The sequence below is a fragment of the Vipera berus genome (genome assembly GCF_964194415.1).
Source record: "Vipera berus genome assembly, chromosome: 5".
Classification (NCBI taxonomy): Eukaryota; Metazoa; Chordata; class Lepidosauria; order Squamata; family Viperidae; genus Vipera; species Vipera berus.
The window spans coordinates 33,248,331-33,270,437 of NC_138207.1; the positions used below are offsets into that span (position 1 = coordinate 33,248,331).

Below are 22,107 nucleotides of genomic sequence, written 5' to 3' on the forward strand. Positions count from 1 at the left end.
TCTGAACACTAAATCTGGTATTGGTTCATATTCATCATTTTCTAGAGCAACTTGCTAATTTAAGACAAAATGCTCAACTGCTTACAAAAATTAGAAGCAGACTTTTTAACATATTTTTAAAAATATTTTTTTCTTCTGACCAATAGGCATTTGTTTGAGCTAATAAGTATTTCAATCCAATTTTCTTTAATGCTCATATAAGCAGGATGGGTCATGGGAAAAGAGAATGTGATATGATGATTGTAATGATAACCTGGGCATTAAAAAAACAAAATTCCTTCTTTGTGCAAACTGAAGATAACAATTTCTATTCAGTGTGCACCAATATACTTAGAAATAACTCCTTTTCATATATACATGTATAAGAGTTCATGTAATATTCTATGGAAGGAATGGCTAAAATGTCTCAGGTTTAGAAATTCAACTCCCAACAACTGCAGCTGGTATGGCCAACAGAGGATAGAATATCTGGAAGACCACATGTTGCTTTCCCCAATCTAGGTGGTTAGGATTAGAATTAATGCCCCTAAAGTGAAAACTCAGACACAAGAAAAAAGTAAAGTTGTGAAACTCAATTTTATTTTGTCCAATGTCCAATGAAAAATAAATAATCATACAATAAAGCTCTGTAGTAATAGACACATTTTAGGCTGTTCAGAATAACAATCAAGTCCATGAATTTTCATTAAATAACCAATTGCTAGAACAATTGGTCATCCAGTTCCATTTCAGTTTGGTGTAACATGGGTACAGCCTTAAAGTTCCCTCTTTTTACCTGGTTAGAAGATATCTCTTACAGATAATTTTTTACAGTATAAAAGAACATTAACAATTAATATACTTGAAAAATCAAAATCCAAATAAGTGGAAATGAAAAGCAGAAAAACAAGCTTATTTTATGTTATTTTCAAAGGATTTTAATTTTGTTGAGTTTACTATACAAAACCTCAAGCTTTAATGGATGAAACACATCTGTGTTTGAATTCAATGTATTTTTCTTAACTTTATTTAAAGCAAATGAGAACCTATAACACAGACATAGGGCTTCATTAAGGTTTTAACTGCACACTGCATTTAACAATTGTGGCAAAATATCTTTCAAATCCAGCAAAACATTTTACTGCTAGAGGACAGTTTCCCCTGAGGTAAACAGAAGTAGTATATCTGTAAACTGCATCCACCGAAAACTGTTTTCTGATACTAAGGATATAATAACTGCTGCTATAGTTGTTTTTAATAGAATTTGCATGGGATCCCATCTAAGTGAAATGAACTGAAACTGGTTAGTAGTGCTTTGACTCTTTCATGCAGCATTCCCACAGCAATGCCCAGAAAGACTGAAATTCTATTGAAAGAGACAACCCTTTCAATTCTTATCTCGTTTTCAAAGGGAAGACAAGGCAAAAAACATGCATGTGATTGCCCCCACTAACATTATTGTATTTTTGTCCACATACTGTGGAGATGAAACATGAAGCAAATATACCCTGGCAATAGGTCAATGGGAAGAAGACCATAGTCACTTTTACTATTGTAGTCTTTGAAAACTAATTCTTTACAATGAGAAAAAATCAATGCTCCAAGAGTTTAACATAACTACAGCAAATCTGCTTATTACACGACTCTAAAAACATAAAAATGTTACATAGTAATCATGAGATATTTCCTATTGTAATTCCACATGAAGAACATCAACATAGGAAATTACATCATGAACATTTTTAAAGTGTAAACCTATTTGTAAGTGAGTAATGACTCAAAGTTTTGTAGGGGGAGAGAAAGGAGTATATTGCACCATATTCTATGTAGCCCATACATTGCCTATACCCCTTTTGTTGTAAACCTCTACACAAGGAAGTCTGGGATTGAAAGCATGTGGAAGAACACAGTATGCAGTTTCTCTCATTACATACTGTATTTCAAGTCCTCACATAATCCTTTGAAGGAATACATTTAAACAATTCTAGAAATAACAGTGACAAGAGATTAGCCCCATAGAATGAAATAGTAAAACAGAGGATTAATTTGTATCCCAATGCCACACCCAGCTATTATACAATAGAACTAGGAATATGTGAAATCCAGACAATATTCATTAGTTTTTTACAACACTCCCTAGTGGTTTTTTTTACAAATTATAAAGTGAATTTTAACAGGAAAACACACATTGTTGATTTAAGTATGGGACTTAAAATTTGTATTTTTTTTCACTGACCAATTTCATTCCATGTGGTAAGCAGAATAACATTTTCATGAACTGGAACCCAATACAGATCACTCTTAGTACAGATTAATTTTCCAAAAAATAAAGCATTAACAATTATAAATAACTTCCTGTTCTAAACTCTTCATATTAGAAGAAAATGTTCTGCTGTACACAATTTTTGTCTTTCTAATTAAAATGCAACTGAATTGTATTGTTTCTCAAATAAAAGCTATTGTAGAAAGCATAGAATAGCAGTCTGCAAAATTAAACAGTTGGAAAACCAGCATTTCTGACAGGAAAAGAAGCAACAAGCACTAAATTGTCAACTGAAACCAATGGCTTCAAAAGTACTTAATGTTGGCTGAACAGTGTACATACGTAGTTGGTAATCATTGCTGCATTAATCAGATACAGATTAAAAATCATAGGGTGTGCTACTGTGGTAGTTTGTTGCATCACAGAAAGGAAATCAAAGCATTTTGTAAATAACATTGCTAATATATGTTTCATGTTCTCAAGTTGCCTGTATAATTGGATAAATGAAACTCATATTTAGACCTTATATATGTGTGGAACTTTAAATCATCATGGATATAGATGCTCATGCAGAAGAGAATAATCGCCATCTCTTGAATGGTAAGAAAAGCACACTTCCATGGTCCACCTGAGCTTTTCCCAGTTTGGGATCAGGTCTGCTCTGCTTTTGCATAAACATCTATACGAACTAGGGCAGATGGTCAAGAGCCAAAGGTTTTGCAGTACTATTTCAAAGGGACCAAAAAAATGGAACTTACGGTCAAGTGACAGATTTAGTGCATAAACAATGTTTAGAAATCCAAAGAAAATTGGCATGGATTATGTCCACAAACATAGCTAACTTGTAAGAATTGTTTACATTCCGCCCAAATAATACACCCAAGATTCCTATAACCAGGTAATTAAAAATGTCACTTCTATCATCATTCATGACAGTTAAAACAAAGAGAATATAAAAACAAAAAATGATTCATTGGAAATATACTCCAAGTACACAATCCATTATAAACTGATACAGGGAACTTTCCCACCCCACCATACCTTCTTCCCCATTGAAAGGTATGCAAGAATGCTGATCTATTTTAGCTGACTCATGCAGGAAACGGCCATAATGGACTTTAAATTTATTTAATGAACTTTTGATTTACACATACAAATAAAAGGAATGGGTCTGAATTGTAAAACAATACAATCAATACAATAAAAGACCCATTGAGAAAAACAGATTACTAATAAAAATTTAATTCAATTAAAACTGAGTTCTCACTAGTTTCGATAATTCATTTTTTTTGTTAAATGGTCTGAATGCATTTTGAAAAGTGAATTACCTGTGCTAGGCAGGTGATTCACAGATGTAACATTTTCTATGTGACAGCATACTCTGCACGAATAAAATATTGATATACTTTCGTTTGCAGGTGTTCTCACACTTACAGCATTTTGCCATGACCATTTTCCTTATCTGAGATTAAAAATAAAATATATATGTAGGAGGAAATTGTCAGGCATATATTTCAGTTGTTCTCTATTAGTCAGAATCTCAGATGATTTCTCTGATAATTTGATCCAAAATAATTGCACAGCAACAAATAACCTCCATCTTCTGGCTAACAATGATTTTCAACTATAAGTGATTTCACTGTACATAATTTCACATTGATAGCTCTTTAATATTGAAATATGCATGTAAAAAAGGCTTAGAATATTAATTTGTTTTATAGCCAAGTTCTTCCTCTATTTAGCCAAACTTCAAAAAAGTTACAAATAAACAGAACATTATACAGGATCTATATATCCAGTTTAAAAATTTGAGACTTCAAAATCATGGTAGTCCAAATGGACTTATAGGAAAATTCACACATTAACAAGATAGCTCAAGAGACTGGAACAAATGAAGACAGACAAAAAATTGCTGCCTTAGAATTTTACTAATCCTGTCAGTTTAAAGATGGTGATATTATCAGAAGTAACAGCATATGCTAAAAGGAAGGAGAGATGTTTTAAGGTTGGTCCCAAGTGGTAGGACTTAGAGTTCAAGTATTTCCTATTTGATCTGAGCTCACCATAGCAAAGTGATAAAAAATAAAAAAGACAAAGAGAGAAAAAGAGAGGGATGAGTTATTTTACTTTTGTTCCATACATTCGATTAATATCTTCTTGATAATGTGCAGTAAGATCTTTACGCTTTAGTTTGAAGGCGTCTGTCACCAAACCTGTTTCAGGGGTCCAAGGTTCAGGAGACAACCGAATTTTGAGGGGAATTTCAAATTTCTCCAGATTAGCTGGAACAGAAAGATAAAATTTCAGCTTACAAATTATATATTTAAAAGGTTATTATAATCCTGGGACAAATGCTATAAACTTGGAATAGATGCAGAAAAAGATAAAATGTAAATTTTAACACTTTTCCTTATGAGAAGCATCTAAAACCTCTGGGCTATTTGACCTGAAGTCAGAGATATGGCAATTATGAATGTTAAGAAATGTACAGTGTGGGAAAGAACTTTTACTCTTTTTTGAAATTTAAGAAATACAGTGTAGTATTTGCTCATGAAGTGTCTGGACCCAAAATTTAATGATGGTTAGCTTTGAAGTCTTTAGAAAGCTCTTACACAAACTCAGCGAGAAAAGTCAAATCATAAAAGTTAGAATGCAATATTTGCATAATCAAGTCCAGTCCCCAGTTCAGTGGATGAATTTAAAATATCCCTATTTAAAGTATCCCTGATAGAAGGCTAGCTAGCCTCTCTTTGAACATATCTAGCAAAATAGTGGGGTAACAGTTTCCATTGTTCTGTTAGAAAAAATATTTTGAACTATTTAATTAGAATCTTCCTTCTACAACTTAAAATGCATTGTTTGGTAACCCACATTCTAGAACAATGGAGTAGAGCAGGAGTCTCCAACCTCCAGGTTGTGGACAGGCACCAGTCTGCAGCTTCCCACAAACCAGGAGGCGCAAGCGAGTTATGCCCCATCTGTGCATACACAGGTCCAGGCAGCATGTGAAACCATGCCCTCCCGGTCTGCAAAAAACCTACCCTCCATGGAGTTGGTCCCTGTCACGCAAAAGGTTCAGGACCCCTGAGGTAGAGGATTTGAGCTTTATACAGGCAATATCTTTTCTTCTCTTCCCATGATTAAAATCCCCACTATTTTCAGTATCTCTTCACAGAACTTGATTTCTAGTCCTTTGATCATTTTCATTCCATTTTTCTGAATCATTTTGAATTTAACCTAAATTATTCCTAACTATGGTACCCACATTCAAGCATAATACTCTAGCTAGAACTTGATCAATTCAAAAGAAAATGGACGTTTCCACAATTTAAAATTGTATTACAAAAATATGCTTTTGTTTAGCCACATCTACTGGTATATATTAAGTTTGTAATGTAATTATTGCCAAGGTTTGGGTTGGGGGAAAGGGTACCTTCAAGACATTATTGACTTCTGGATTAGTCCCTGAAATTTTCTTGGTGATGTTTTTGGAAGTAATTTGCCACTGCTTTCTTCCTTAAGGAAGAGAGAATGACTGACCAAAGTCACGCAGCTGGCTCTGTATTTAAGGCAGGACTGAATTCTACATTATATCACAGTATCAGTATGAGTCCTTGGTTCCCCGGATCTTTTTCATTTTAAAAACAGAGGCATTGTCTATTTACTATTTTTCCAGGATTTCCTAAAAATAATACAGTATGGGTAGTCCTTAGCCTACAACCATTCATTTGGTGACCAAAGTAACAATGGCACTGGAAAAAAGTGACTTACAACCAATCCTCGCACTATCACTGCAGAATTCCTGGGGTCACATGATCAAAATTCAGGTGCTTGGCAACTATCAGGTGCTTTATGATAGTTGCAATGTTCTGGGGTCATGTGATTGCTATTTGCGACCTTCCCAGCAGCTTCTAAACAAACCAAGTATATGGGAAGATCCTGATTCACTTAACAACTGCAGTGATTTGCAAAAAAAGGTCGTAAAATCAGGCACAACTCACTTTACAATTGTCTTGCTTAGCAACGGAAATTCTGGTCCCAAGTGCGGTCATAAATTGAGGACTACCTGTATATTAAGCTTCCTTCAATAACCTGGAATATAATTCATCTGGCCCTATAAACAGTTCTCACAGTGAATATTTCTTATTTCTGAGTAACACTGTAGGAAAGCAATAGCAGGAGGATGGCACTGAAAAATATTTTGTACATGCACAGAAATATGTTCACATTTTTTATGTATCAATTGAAAAGGCTGTTTTGATGTCTTATTCTAGAAACTTGATTGTTCCAGATTGAGGTATTTTGAGCGTTCTGTTTTAGCCACTCAGATTGGCAGCTATTTAATATTTTTTAAGCATTGGGTGTTATCTCTTGCATTCTTCTGTGTGGGTTAGAATAGCAGAAAGAAATAATTACATCCGACTGCTGCTGACATAGGTTGAAGTAGGGGCAGAGGTGTGTGTTAATCTGGGTAGAATTATGAAGTGAAGCATCAGGCATTTAAATAGCATGTGCTACGAGGGAGCTGTTCTGGACCTGTGTTGTTAAAAAGCTGATTAGAGAACTAGCCCCAAGGAAGAAACAGCCTCGAGAGTCTATTGGACTCAATGCTGGAATAATGGGGATTGGTATTAAGGTTTCTGGTTGCCTCTTTCACTTTGAGGCAACCTTCATAGGTACTTTAGATCCCTGTGAGTAGAAATTTATAGCCAGGCTAATTTCTGCACTTCAGCTTTCTTTATAAAGAACCTTTACAACCCAAAGACAGCCACAATAAGTCATCTTTTGTCATTTTTTTTCCTCTTACAAATATCCTTGGGTGAATTCCAGGAGAAATTGGCAGGTCAGACTGTAAAATCATGCAGTGGCTGAACCCTTGGATTTGAGTAGTATTTGCATTTTCCAGCCTATGTGACCAAGAGTGAAAGGGATGACAAGTCCACACTGGTCATTTCCCCTGGTAGACAGGCTTCTGGTTGCAGAAATGGCAACCAAGGGGAGAACAAAATTTAATATTTTTGCCAGCATGTCTGCTTCCAAAGGGAAAGTATCTGCTTAAAGGGTTATATGTAGTAAGATATCAAAATTCAGAGTCAGTTATCTTTCCTCTCATTCCTTTCAATCTGAAACCTATCCACCAAGGGCAAGTGACTGTATTTAAAATATAAGGAAAATTAGGAATAAGACTACCAAGCTGCATTGAAAAAATATGGATGACTGGCAGCAAAGTGTAACAGCTTCTACATTACTTTCTTATTGTCCATTGGCCACTAAGATTATTATAAAAATGACTGATTTGATAATTAAATAAATTTGAAGCCAAAGAGTATTTCTGAATCTTGCTCTTTCCCATGTTCCACACATAAAAAAGGGTTATAATATTTGTGTCTGCTGAATCATGATTGATCCAATATTTGGTAAAACTTCCAGGATTCAATATTTTGAGTTGAAAATAAAAGATTTTTCTATTTTATGCACATGGGTGCTTCTTTCATATTCTGATTATGAGCTTCTTGGATTCATCTGGTTTGTCATAATGGGAAACGGTGTTGAGATACAATTTTGGGCAGTTCTATGGGATTTGTTTGTCCTAATCCTGTTGTAATAATAATAAATAAGAATCTTAATAATATATTTCAGAATATCTCTAGGGAACACTAATGTATCCTCATGAATTCTTAGTAATTTTGTTTTACATGGTAACTTGAACAATATTGATAACTTACCTGTTCTAGCAGCCTCAGCCAAAAGCTTCTGTGCTTCTTTCTCCACTTCAGAATTATTACATATCTCTTCCAAAGTTCCTCTGAATCCTTTCTTTCTTGCTAATTCTTTAAGTTCTTTGTGATTTGGCACAACAAATCCAATGATATAAGAATGGAAACTAATACAAAGAGATATGTACAATTTCATAATTAAGTTCCTCATCTGTTTAATAAAATGTTAGTAATTTTCTACGTTTATATTTTTTTCTAAAAAAAAATCTCCAAATATAATTAAGTAATTTTTGTCACAAAAGTTTCAATTGTGACAGCATCCCTATTTTTCAGAGTTATTAATACATTATTTTTATGTTCCTCAAAGATGTAGTAAATCCATCACATGGCTTATAAATCAGATATATTTAGCAATATAATATAGTAGATTCTTTAACTGCCTAGCATTGGAAGGACATTAGAGGCCGCCTGGTCCAACCCTATGCTCAGTATAGGAATCCTCATATCATCTTGGAGAAATATTTGTCCAATATTTTCTTGAAAACGCTTACACTTATGATCCACCAAGACATCCAGATTTTTCTTAAAAGTACTATCACTAAGCTAGGTACTACTTCTCTTGAACCTATGTAACTGATTTTTCCTAAGTGTAGAACCTTGTATTTCATATCACTGAAAATCATTTTTTGATAAGCCAAGTTGAAGTCTTTCAAGATTCTTTTGAAGCTTGAAGCTTTTCTTCTGGGGCGAATCCCCAAATGTTATGAGCGTGTAACACACCCACACCTGTTTATCCAAGGTCCTTGGAACGGACACTTTAGGTAGAAAAAAAATGCCAAATCCAGCCTGAATATTTAGTATACTTGATAAGCCAAGTTGAAGTCTTTCAAGATTCTTTTGAAGCTTAAAGCTTTTCTTCTGGGGCAATTCCCCCAGTTTTGTGAATCCCCAAATGTTATGAGCGTGTAACACACCCACACCTGTTTATCCAAGGTCCTTGGAACGGACACTTTAGGTAGAAAAAAAATGCCAAATCCAGCCTGAATATTTAGTATACTTTAAATAAAAAAATTACATTGCTACATAATTTCTCTAGTCACTTTACAGTATGAAATTAAGAATGTAAAATAAAACACACAATACAAAATAGGAAAAATATAAATAAAAAATTAATGTAACTTTATTATTATCTTAAGTATTGTCTTATCTACAAGGGATAAGATGTTGTCTTATCACAAGGTCTTATAGAACCAAAATCACAAAACAGAATTTGGACATCAAAATAATGAAAATATATTAAACTGGGAGAGTAGAGAAGTCTTAGACTAGTAATGATAAAATAATAGGAAAAGCAGGAAAGCATTTTGGAACTGTCGGTCAGAGATATTTTTTCATCTAATGACTAGTGGATTTTAATTTGTTCAACCTCTAGTGATATTAAGGACGAGACAAAAGAGATTTGGAATCTGAGAGTTAAATGCTCTATCAACTAAAAACACAAAATGAAAAACAAACAATAAACTCAGGCAGGCAGAAACATGATCTTTTTCCTCAAGCAAAAATCTATTCCCAACTTCTCTTCTCTTGTTTGGGGCTCTTTATTTTTCTTAAAAGGGCAGAGTCAGGGCTTCAAGACACTCCAGGGAACCTGCCCGGTGAGATAGCTGTGGGAGAGATAACTCCAGGATTTTAAAAAGTCTCCTTCTAGTATACACAGCTGTAAGAAGCAAACAGGCTCTAGGCTGAGGGATCATATGAAAATTCTGATTCTGTGGACAATGGGAGAAAAAACGTATCAACAGCTGACTTTCAGAAAGAGCTAAATATGGCATTTCTGGACAGTAATTCAAAATTAACTGAAGTAACCTAATAATGCCTGATGTTGAGTGCAGCCAAAAGGAATATATTTTTTCTGCAAAATGTGAACAGGTTTAAAAGGCAAATACTGCTTTTTTTTCACAAAAACTCACAATACCAAGAAAGACATTTCTAGAAAATAAATGTTGCCCATGCAAAAATGAATAAAAAGTTACACCGCTTTACTTACCTGCTTGCATATACACAAATATTATCTACAAGGGGAAGATTCTTCAGAGCTGCTTCAACTTTACCAAGGGAAACATATTCACCTGCTTGAAGCTTTACAAGATCCTTTTTACGATCTATTGAATGGGAAATTAAAATGAATGTTATAATGATTAAACTACATGATCTCTAGATATAAAAGGTTAGATTTATGAAGGTCCTACTATTCATTTCTGCTTTAAAATTACTAGCATTTAAAAAATCTGGATAGAACAACTTTTATTAACTTACAGCTTTAACTCTGAGCTTTTATGTTGAATTGAGCTTTCTAAATAAATTCACATATACTGCTCAACCATAGCTAAAGCATGAACTACTCTGTCAAATGAATACTGATTTGGAAATTAACCCAATATATTAAAATAACGAAGTGAATGCAATGTCTTTCCCACTGTGTATCTTCCCAGAACTCCAATTATCTCAAATTTACTGTAATAACTACATCTTAAACACTATCTAGTAAATAGAGTTGTTCGAAATAAAGAAGTTGTCCAAAAAGAAATATCCAAAAAGATATTGTCCAAATATCCAAGCAGATATTATATTGTCCAAAAAGGAAAATAAGATATAGACTTTTACCTCTAAATAAGCATAGACAAGAGTGTTCTATAACTTAGTAGTCAAACTAATTATAAAAATGTGTAAATTTAGTACAATGTGTCTTACACTCTAAGGCAGGGGTAGGTAACCTTGGCTCTTTTATGACTCGTGGACTTCAACTCCCAGAATTCCTGAGCCAGCCTGGCTCAGGAATTCTGGGAGTTTAAGTCCACGAGTCATAAAAGAGCCAAGGTTGCCTACCCCTGCTCTAAGGCAATCTCCTTAGTGTATTATGTTCCATAGCTCTTACCAATCACCACTGACTAGGAATTCTGAGAACTTACATCAATATATTTGGAAGGTGCTTAAGGTAGAGAAAACTAATCTAAGGTTATAGGCCTATCCTGTTCAATCATGTCCTTGGAGACTGCCTGGACAAATCCCTGCATTTTTCTTGACAAAGTTTTTCAGAAGTGGTTTGCCATTATCTCCTTCCTAGGACTGAGAAAAGTGAATGGCCCATACCTAAAACAGGTCTAGAACTTGTGGTCTACCAGCTTCTAGCCTGATGCCTTAATCACTACACCAAGCTGACTCTCCAACGTATTGAAAGTAAATGCTATTCTAAGCAAGAATGAACTTTCACTAGAACATACATATACTTAGCACTAAATATATTCAAATAAATACCAGAGAACCCAATCTACCATAGTGAAATGATTTTGCAGCAAAAAGTATTTCAATTAAGTTCTCCATACTACACTCACCAATAATTTTTAGACACCCGTCTGATTGGAATTCCCCAATATCTCCAGTGTAGAGCCATCTCTCTCCATTCTCATCAACCATAAAATCAGTTTGGGTTCGTTCTTCATTTTTGTAGTATCCCATAGTTATATTTGGACCACCAATAACAATTTCACCTCTAGGGTATGGTTTATCTGTATTAAAGTAACCGCCTATAGAAAAGATATATATCAAATTCAACACAAGTAAATTTGTATATCCACATTTTTTAAAAATGCACACATATATACACACTACCATACCTACAGAAAGCAGCAAACCAGGAGTTCCCTAAATTTGTTGTTGTTCCTGCCAATGGATGTAGCTAGCAACCCCAATTTGCAATGGGCCAGTTTTGGTTTATTATTATATATAAACAAGAATTCTGCATCAAGATAAACTCAAGTTTGCAGAGTAAAAACAAAAGTTAACTTTTTCAATAATGAAGTGATTAAAAACAAATTATGCAAAGCAGGTTAAGTGAAAAAGATATAGTGTGTGTAATAGACCCGAAAATAGCATTTATAATAAATATTTGAATTCAAGGCTTCTTTAGCTAAATCCCGTGTAATCCACTGTTATCACAGTTTTTAGAGTGCCAGCTCCACAGTACTAGCCTTTTATATTTATCTTACTAACAATGACTAATTTTTTCCATTGTGTGATCCAAGTATAAACAGCAAAAATAATTTATTAGAATTTTGATAGTCATTGCAAATATTATGGAAATAAGATTTTAAGACTAGCAAATACTTGTGTATTCTCTTCACTTAATATTATTTACCAATCATACTTAAAATATATATAATTTTAAAATGCAATATTTAGTGAAAGAACCCTAACTATTTGAAATAGAATAAACATGCAGAAAATATTATTAATCTCTCATCTTGCATTTTTTTAAAATAATTGTTCAAAATTTATGTGCACCATGTGACAGATTATTTATTTTAAAATCTGGCTATAGGAAGTGCAGCTAGAAAATATATATTAAAAAAGCATGTACCATGCACGTACTTTGCTTCTACATTACATATGAAAAGAAATCTGTAAACTTCTGCAAATATTTATGGTTTCTTGATAATACTTGTAAAGTTGTTAACATACACACAGTGGATGTTAATTCTCTGTCTTTCAGAAAGCCCTCAAAAGGCCTCTGCTGACACCAGGGAACCTGCACAGTAGCTACATCACATATAACATTTTTTTTTTAAATTCCATTTATATCCCGCCCTTCTCCGAAGACTCAGGGCGGCTTACAAGCTTAGCAGTAGCCTTCATTCTATGTATATGCCTGCTTATTAGGGCATATTGATTTTAACTCTTTCATGATCTTGGTTTTAAAATAAATTATTGATTTTACTGTATGCCCCCCTCCCCCAAATTCACCTTGTATCAGATGGCAGCCATATAAATTTGATAAATAAATTAAACTAGACAACTCATGACCTGCTGGGTGATCCTACTTTCCATGTATAATATAAGGTGGCACTGTTTTCCCTCCCCTCATGACCCTAAGTAGAGCCCTGGTGAAGCCTCATCCTCCCTTTTCCTCCTTGGCTGATCTTTGGTATTGCCTGCCACTTGCTGGGAGAAAGTTTTAGGGAAGTATAGTCAAAAACTACAATCATTTGACTGCTGCGAACTATGGAGATATTATAGCTGTCACAACTTTACAAATAGAGCTGGTGTGAAACCATTGAAATTTCAATTACATGAAAGCAACGGTCCCAGATTTGTATGCATTCTGTATGTTATGAAATTTGGAATCTTGACTCAAAAATATACAATGAGGCACCATTTGGGCTAATTTAAGGTTACAAACAGACAAGAGAGTTTTAATAATATATAAATAGAATATTCTCCTGAAATGACAAGATCAATGTCTGTGCCTGAGGACAGTCACATAATATCAACAATACTACTAATATTTTTATACTTAAATTAAAAAAAATCCACTTACAATGGAAGGAATTGTATGGGCATGCAACAGGTTACTTATTCAACCAACCGATAGTCAAAAGAACTTGTTTACTGCTATAATACATGAAAATTCAGGACTCCTAAATCTATATTGCCTTTATCCTATCTGTGATATATCACAGGACACGTGATATAAAACTAATCAGGATACAAAAAGACAAGGATTAGTCTACACCCAATCTTTCTGGGGAAAATGGAGTTCATAGAATTCCTCCTACCAAGGGTGTATATATTTTCTCTTGGCTTATGACCACCATCTATGTGCAACATTTAAGCTTTATTTTTATTAGATATATACTACCTTTCATTGGATAGCTACCTCCTCCTCCTTTTTTTCTTTATAGCAACTCTGTGAAGTTGTCAGGGCTGGGGGAGTGTGATTGGCTGGTGATGCAGAGAGCTTCCATGGCTGACAGATTAGAACCTGGATGCCCCTGCTCCTATTCCAGCACCTCAGTCTCTATACCACAGTGGCTGTCGTACCTCAGATGAAAGAAAACATCTATTTTCTCACTTTGTGCCAAATATATATATTTTAAATACCAAACTTCCTAACAGCTCCAACTTGTAGTAATGATCACAATCACCCATATGTAGAACATAGGGTAGCACAGAAGATTTATTAGTTTTTAAAATAAAAATGGCAAAAGTAAACAGTGTTTTGAAATCATGATGGCCTCTTAGAACCACCAATCCACCTCTTATTTTCTTCATTAAATGAAATTGCAACACTAACAGTGAACACCGAGAGGCTACAAATAAAAACCTATAAGATCAGATGGACCAAAATGCAGGAGGCCAGCAGCAATAAGGGCTGGATGAACAAGTCTTCATAGTTCCTCTAATGGCAGAATTGGTGCTATCTAGATCTTGGTGGAAATCTTGTTTCAGAGGGCAGACACTGCTACAGGGAAGGTATACGTCTGAGTTTTTATAAATGACTTTGTCATAGGTAACAATCAGCACATTCCAAATGCTGAGAATGGTGGTAGGACTCTTGTTAAAACACCTTATTAGCAAAGTAAGATTGCTTATTGCTAGTATTTTGTAATTGTATATGCTGCTTTTTATGATAACTTTTTGTGGTGTATTCTGATTTTATGTGTTAAATATTTGTTAATTTGGTGGATGGCAAATAATCAATAAAACTTTTATTTATGTCTAAGAAAATTTATTGTTCTATTATCTTCTGTTCTGTTTACAACTCTTCATTTCTTCCTTATTATTGTAAGCTGCCTAGAGTAGCCTCACAATGATATGCAGCAAATAAATGTAACTGATATTAATAGTAATATTGAAAAACAAATGCCCTTAATTCCAGAGATAACTATCAAAGCTAATGGCATCAGCATTATATCAGGTGAAAAATTAAAAATCTGTAATTTTCTTTGTTGGAGGAAAAGAGGTAACTACTGATTTTTCAGTCATTGCAATTTAATAAAAGGTTCAGGATCCCGGCTCTCCTTTTTTTACTTTGATGAAATAGGATTTAGGAGGCATTTCACAACATGCTGCTGAAAACTATACAAACCTAGAACAATAGAATTTGAGGTGCCTTAAATCTAGTAGGACTGAAACAGAAACTAAAACAGGGCTGAAACCTAACAGCTGTCAGATCAAATGTTGATAGCAAAATTATTAAAAATCTGCTTTATTTAGGTGAAGGGATTGCTAGATCTATTGAGCTTCAGAGAGGCCTAGTTTAGAACTCAGAGAAACTAAATGGAGAACCTGCACTCATTTCTGCCACTAACAATGAAGCCTTTCCAGTATGTTAATGTATTCAACTTTTTTCAAAAGAACCATCACACAATCATTAAAGCTTCTTCCTACCTTCTTCCCAATTCATCAGCTTGATTTCACAACAAACTAAGGGTGCTCCCACTCTGCCGGTTGTGTAGTCCCAAACTGAAATTTAGGAAAATAAAACATAATTAAAAAATTCAGAAATAATTTCAGTAGCAATTTTTTTTTAAAATTACATTTATATCCCGCCCTTCTCCGAAGACTCAGGGCGGCTTACAAGCTTAGCAGTAGCTAATTTATTATGTCTCTGAATAACTAACAATATGCAATGTCAGTGTTTTGAAATAATAGCAACCAGTATGCTGATAACACCCAATTATATTGTTACAATCTACTGGCAATTATATTGTTAAAATCTACTGATCTACAAATACTACTCACCTTCTGTTATTGTTCCAGCCCCAGAGGATTCTGTCAGGCCATAGCCCTGTCCCACAGGACAACAAAAACAGATGTTCATAAACCTTTGAGTTGCTGCAGAAAGTGGAGCTCCTCCACACAGTAAGACTCGTATCTTCCCACCTAGCAGCATCCGGACTTTCCGAAAAACAAAGCTAAAAGAGAGAGGGGGTGGGGGTAGGGAGGAAGAAGAACATGAGGAGTTGTTTCTTTTACTTAACAACATCAGTTTATCCATCATGGCATATACAACAAATCAGAAGATTTAACTAACTTTGCAAAATGAGGTTTCATAAAAAATGCAATTGCATCCTATACATGGCTACCAAGAAATAAATTATCCTCTTCTCAATAGAACACTCCCTAATTAAGAATGCATGTTACAGCCAAAGACAGATAAACAAATTTATACAATAAGGTATTATTTTCTTTTAAACAGTCTAGTTGGAAGTAACTTTCCAAAATAAAATTACTGTTTTGTAAGTCTAACTTCTACCATTTCCCAAATTGGCTCTTTTTAGGAGCCTTGCACCCCTTCATAAAAATGTTGCTCTTTGGAGAAAAACAAATCAACCTCTCTTACCAACCTGTCACATATTGGAGTACTGCAGCCTTTTGAAATCTGTTCCATCTTGTAATTATAAGCTAAAATAAACAAGTTGCGCTGAAAACTGGACATTTCATTAACTCGATTCATAACATTTTTGTAGATTCGATCCATGATTTCCTAGTTATAGAAATAAATTACATCAAGCAGAGATAAATTGCAGTGGGTTATACATTAATATATTTACAGTAATCTGGAGGAGTACTATATGGTTTAATAATAGATAAAATCTTAGATTGCCCCAATAACCTGAACATTCAAACATTTAAGAATACAATTTCAGATAAAAGGCAAAACTTTGAAACTATTCCTGCAAAAGAATGTAGTGAAAAATTATTACAATGGTCCCAATTTTTTTCCCATGCTCACATTCACATCACTTTTAAAGGAACTAAACACTACTTTAACATAAGGCTATAATGTGTCGTTATACATTTCGTATGATTGTGAGCCTTTGAAAGTCCAGAAGAGAGAGGAAACAAGAATGCATAGTCTCACAGGGTACAGAAAACTGGTTTTTGCTTTTGTTTGTTTTTTTTCAAGCAATGAACTACATGATTGTGAGGTACAAAAACTATTCTAAAAATTCTGATTTAATTAGAAAGCTTTTTTTACAATGTTATTTGACTTAAAATTTACATTTCCCCTTTCCTTCTCCCTCTCTCATCGCCTGCCTGCTGAAGTATGCTTACCTAGAAAAGAATGGAATAGTGTATCACTATATATAAACGTATCCTAAATGCAATTCCAATGTTTAAAAGACATAAATGCCTAAATAATTTCCATACATTAATGTCATTAATAGAACTTCTTTTAATAAAGTTGTCAAGTTTTTTTCCTTTTTTAATTAATTACTTCCTTAACCTGTTATTGCATTAATAGTATACAGATATGAAGCATGAAACATAATAAGAAAATAAGTTGCATTTTTAGTTATTCTGTAGCACCTTAAATTAACCATGTTACTTTCATGGGAAAAGGCACGAACAGTTGAAATGAGAATGAAAAGCAAAAAATGTAAAATTTTATAAGCTCCTTTTAATCTGTACTTATCAGATCTAACTAATATTACATGTTTAAAGTAATTTTATAAACTTCTTTTAATCAGTAATTATCACATTCTAATATTACGTTTAAAATAATTTTATAAGCTTCTTTTAATCTGTAGTGTTGGGGGCAATAAGCTGACTTTGTAATAATGCTGCTTGGGGTGGGGCCAAAAGCCCTAATAAGCAGGCATATTTTTATTTATTTATTTATTATGGGACTTATATGCCGCTCTATCTCCCAGAGGACTCAGGGCGGCTAACAACAATAAAAACCAATAGTACAAAAGTTTAAAAAAAATTAAATAACAGCCCCAAATATTAATTATACAGTTAAAATTAAGACTTTTAAAAACCCATCATCAATCCAGGTCAGCCTGATGGAAAAAGAACGTCTTGAGGTCCCGGCGAAAGGACCGGAGGTCCGGGGCCATCCGAAGCTCAAGGGGGAGTTGATTCCAAAGGGCTGGCGCTCCCACAGAGAAGGCCCTCCCCCTGGGGGTCGCCAGCCGACATTGTCTGGCCGACGGCACCCTGAGGAGGCCCTCTCTGTGTGAGCGCACTGGGCGATGGAAAGTCGTCCCCGGCAGCAGACGGTCCTGCAGATATCCCGGGCCTAAGCCATGTAGGGCTTTAAAGGTAAGTACCAGCACCTTAAATCTCGCCCGGAAGACAACCGGTAGCCAATGCAGCTCACGCAGGAGGGGTGTAATATGGGAGTATCGGGATGCTCCCATCACTACCCGCGCGGCCGCATTCTGCACCAGCTGGAGCCTCCGGGTGGTCTTCAAGGGCAGCCCCATGTAGAGAGCATTGCAGTAATCTATCCGAGAGGTAACGAGTGCATGAGTGACCGTACGTAGGGCATCTCGGTCCAGATAGGGGCGCAACTGGCGCACCAGGCGAACCTGGGCGAATGCCCTCCTGGCCACGACTCCAATATGATCTTCAAAACTGAGTCGTGAATCCAGGAGGACGCCTAAATTGTGCGCCCTATCAACGGGAGGCAACACCTCTCCCCCCATAACCAAAGATGGAACCTCTTGGACAAGACGAGATGCCGGTATGTAAAGCCACTCAGTTTTGGTCGGGTTGAGCTGGAGCCTGTTCTTCCCCATTCTATATACATAGAATGAAGGCTATTGCTAAGCACATTGATTTGTGCTTTAAATTGTAAGCCGCCCTGAGTCTTCGGAGAAGGGCGGGATATAAATGGGATTAAAAAAAAATATTACATGTTTAAAATAATGTAGTATTCATATGTGGTATATGTCCATATCATACCAATATTATGAAGGTTGCATATACTTCAAGTTTTTTTTATTTCTGAGTGCAATTCGAGGAACTGGTTATCATCTCTAAAGCCTTACATAGCACAAGGTCAAATTATTTGCAGGAATATCTCTTCCTGATGGTATTCTTATCAGCTGGTTAAACTGGGTACACTCCAGATTCCTTCCCTTAAATATTGCATCTAGTGGGACCTAGGAAGTATGCCATTTCCGTAGTACCCCTTATTCTGAGGAATACCCTTTACCCTTCCATTTTCTCCCTGTAGAATAAAAGCTTCAGTTTTTTCTGTAAGACATCCATTCATGTATCCAAAGGGTATTATATACACCCTTAGCTTTCTCTTCTCAAAAGTCAACATTCTCAATTCCCTTCAACGTTTCTTCACAAGGATTAATTTCTAGTCCCCAATTATCCTCACTGTCATTCTCTGACCCTATTCTAATTTGTCCAAATTCTTCTTAAAATATATTTCCTAGTACTATATACAGCAGCTGAGTTAGATTTTGACCAATGCAAAATTTAATGGAATAGTTAAAACCCTTGATTAGTTACTACCCACTCAATTCGATCCGTGATTTCCAAGTTATAGAAATAAATTATATCAAACAGAGATAAACTGCAGTGTGTTATACATTTACTCTGTCACAACAATATGTAGGAATGTTGTATGGTGATGATGCATACCAAGCCAGATATGCTCAATCTGATGCATTTACATTTTATCTGCATTTCCTAGGATATTTCCTAGGGTAATAACTAAGCTATTTCTTGTTCCCATCTCATGCTTTTGTGCATTTAGAATAGAAGTGTCAAACTGCCGGCCTGCAGGCCGGATGCATCATGCCAAAACCGCGCCCACCCCATTGCCAGCAAAGGAGAAAAAGTTGCAATATGTCGCGACACATCATGTGACTTTATGAGTTTGACACCCCTGATTTAGAAGGAAAAGTTGTTAAAGACTATTCTGCCTATTAGCCCTTCTTGTTCATTTGGTCAATGAACTTGGTCCCTGGAAATTGGCTCCCTTATATTCCAGGCTCTGCTTACTCAGCCTGAAGCAATCAATCATTCATTATTCATGCAGTTTTAAGAAAATTCTAAGCATACAATACATAAATATGAATATTTTTCTTTAAAAATATACTTTCCATAATCACATAGCTCACACACGGCTCACAAATATTTTCCACATATATTAAACTATATTTTAAAGTTGCAGGCATCAACTTACTGGAACAGCTGCCATTAAAGTTGGCTTCAATACAGACACATCACCTTTACTCCCTTTCTTTATTTTAGATGACTGAAAGAAAAATAGACAAAGTAATGTGTTACCTTCATCCAATCTGCTTTTATTTGTTCACAATGTAGCATATACTAAAGAAAGAAACGTTTTTACTATAACTTCAGAAAATAGGCCAAGAATATTTTGTCAGAAATACAAAAAAAACCTGATTTTTTTTAGACAAATACTTCCATTTTGTATTTAGGAAATACTGTGAAATATATGGTGTCATATTTGTTGAAAAAGTTTACCTGATCACTTAGAGTTTGAGGTGATGAATAACCAATTCGACAACCATGGGTCAAACAAACAAGTTCAGCACTTAACTCTAAAACATGAGCAAGAGGCAAGTAGCCAATGTAAGTATCCTTCTCTCTGAAAACAAATTAAGATATTTGTCAGATTATGCCAACTCATTGCTAAGATGATAATAATATATTCTAAAACACATCTTGGCATACTGTTGCATCAAGAAACCAAACAAAAGAAAACATAACAATATGGATAAAAGATGCAAATTCTCTTGTAGTATAAAGAAAAGCACTTATGTCCCTAAGGATGAAGCCCACATGCATTTAACAATATAAACTGTTTACAGTTCTGTTAAATAGTTTTTCTCCCTTGCACTGTTCCCTGTTAACAGTAGTTAAGCACAACTGAAAAGCAACCCTTTCTTTCCAGTCAGTCAGATTTTCTCCTATTATTTAGTTTTCTATTATAATCTTGATTTAATGAAAGCATTATCACTGATTCTAGTATTGTAAAGAAATATAAAAGCTATTTAAACCCCTAAAGTAAATTTAATACATACCCCAAATTTGGAATCCTTTCAGCCATCCCTGTTATGCTAGAAATAAGATTGTAATGAGAGATCATGACACCTTTTGGGACTCCTGTAGAACCACTTGTATACATAATAACTGCAATGTCGGATGATACTGGTTTCAACTTCTGTTTGAAAGATGCTTTACAAAAAGAAAAGGTACAAACAAAAATATTTATTAGATAAAAAGGCATGTGCAAAAATATTTTTAAATTGTCCCCAAACATACACATTCTAATAGATAACAACCAATCTCCTTTTCTTGACAACAACCAACACATTCAGAATCTTGCAAGCTTTCAGCACTCATATTAGAATGGAAAAAATGTCTACGGAGATCAGTCATCTAGGTCATGATTGTCCCAAAGGTGCTTTTTCAAAAGGCAACTGGATTGATTTTCTTGTTTTTTCCTCAAAGACCTTTCATTCAGAACTGAAGAAGCTCCCTGGATGAGAAGCAAAATATCTTCCAAGAAAAAAAAGTCCAGTTGCCTTTTGAAATAGCACATTGGAACTAGAATGAAAAAGGTTTCCATGATATTTTTTATTATTTTTAAATATACTTTATTAAATTTCTGCAAAAGATAAAATATAAAAAAGAAAAGGGAATTAAAAAGGAAAAAATAGGGAAGGGGAAGGTGCAAGGGAAAAAAGGAAAATAGAAAAAGGATCCCTTCCAACCTTTTTTTGATAGTTACAAATATAAAATACATTTAGATGAATTAACCTTTTAATCTAACGTTGAATATTATACAATATTTCTATAATAATAAAAAACAATTCTAATGATCAAACCCCCAAATTAATGAGCATGTTATTGCCAATAGATATTGGCTTTTATTGAAAATTAATGTTATTGACTTATTTATATCCCTCCATTATTTTTATAAATAACTCATAGTGGCAAACTAATTAAATAGGCAAAAATTTAAATATAATGCTAGATCAGTGGCAGAATAAGTGGAATAAGGGACTGAAATTCACTTTCAGCTATAATTTGAAAGAATTTTTTTACAAATTGGTCTTAAACATCTGATAAATTGTCAAAGAGATGTATAATGGTGTGTCAAAGTATGCTGGAAACATAAGAACTCTTTTATCACCTTTGTAAGAATAAGTAACAAGAAGGCTAAGAGTTATTGGGATCAAGTATGTACTTTAATTCAGAGAATTCTTAAAATAAGTGTACAATAGAAATTGTAGGTATTTGTTTAAATGTGATAGATAAGCGACTGATGAAAAAACATGATATTTTGTTTCACTGAAGAAAAGACTTTGTCTAGCTTTGTTTCTACATGGATACTACTTTGAATTTTTTTGCTAAAACCCAAAATAAATACTATATTATTTATTTCTTGTGCTTTTAAATTTTCCTCTCTGATATATCAATAAAAACAATTAAACACATTTGTTTTAGGTTTACTGCACTTTTGTGGAGGAGTTTGATAAATAAGAAATGGACGCGGTGGCTCAGTGAGTTAGGACGCTGAGCTTG

General features: G+C 34.5%; 1 protein-coding gene across 4 annotated transcripts in view; it reads right to left on the reverse strand.

Annotated features, from left to right (window-relative positions):
- Window positions 1-557: 557 nt before the first annotated feature.
- The window catches only part of ACSL3 (acyl-CoA synthetase long chain family member 3), a 67,558-nt gene continuing 46,008 nt past the window's right edge, over window positions 558-22,107 (reverse strand). For all 4 annotated transcript variants that reach the window (XM_081329342.1, XM_081329343.1, XM_081329344.1 and 1 more), the window contains 10 exons: window positions 20,601-20,754; window positions 20,041-20,164; window positions 19,736-19,807; window positions 16,146-16,285; window positions 15,541-15,713; window positions 15,187-15,261; window positions 11,352-11,543; window positions 10,007-10,121; window positions 7,969-8,126; window positions 558-4,524 (listed from right to left, as the gene is read on the reverse strand). In XM_081329342.1, the coding sequence (XP_081185468.1) occupies window positions 4,361-4,524; window positions 7,969-8,126; window positions 10,007-10,121; window positions 11,352-11,543; window positions 15,187-15,261; window positions 15,541-15,713; window positions 16,146-16,285; window positions 19,736-19,807; window positions 20,041-20,164; window positions 20,601-20,754 (1,367 nt within the window). In that variant the 3' untranslated portion in view covers window positions 558-4,360. The remainder of the gene's footprint in view (window positions 4,525-7,968; window positions 8,127-10,006; window positions 10,122-11,351; window positions 11,544-15,186; window positions 15,262-15,540; window positions 15,714-16,145; window positions 16,286-19,735; window positions 19,808-20,040; window positions 20,165-20,600; window positions 20,755-22,107) is intronic.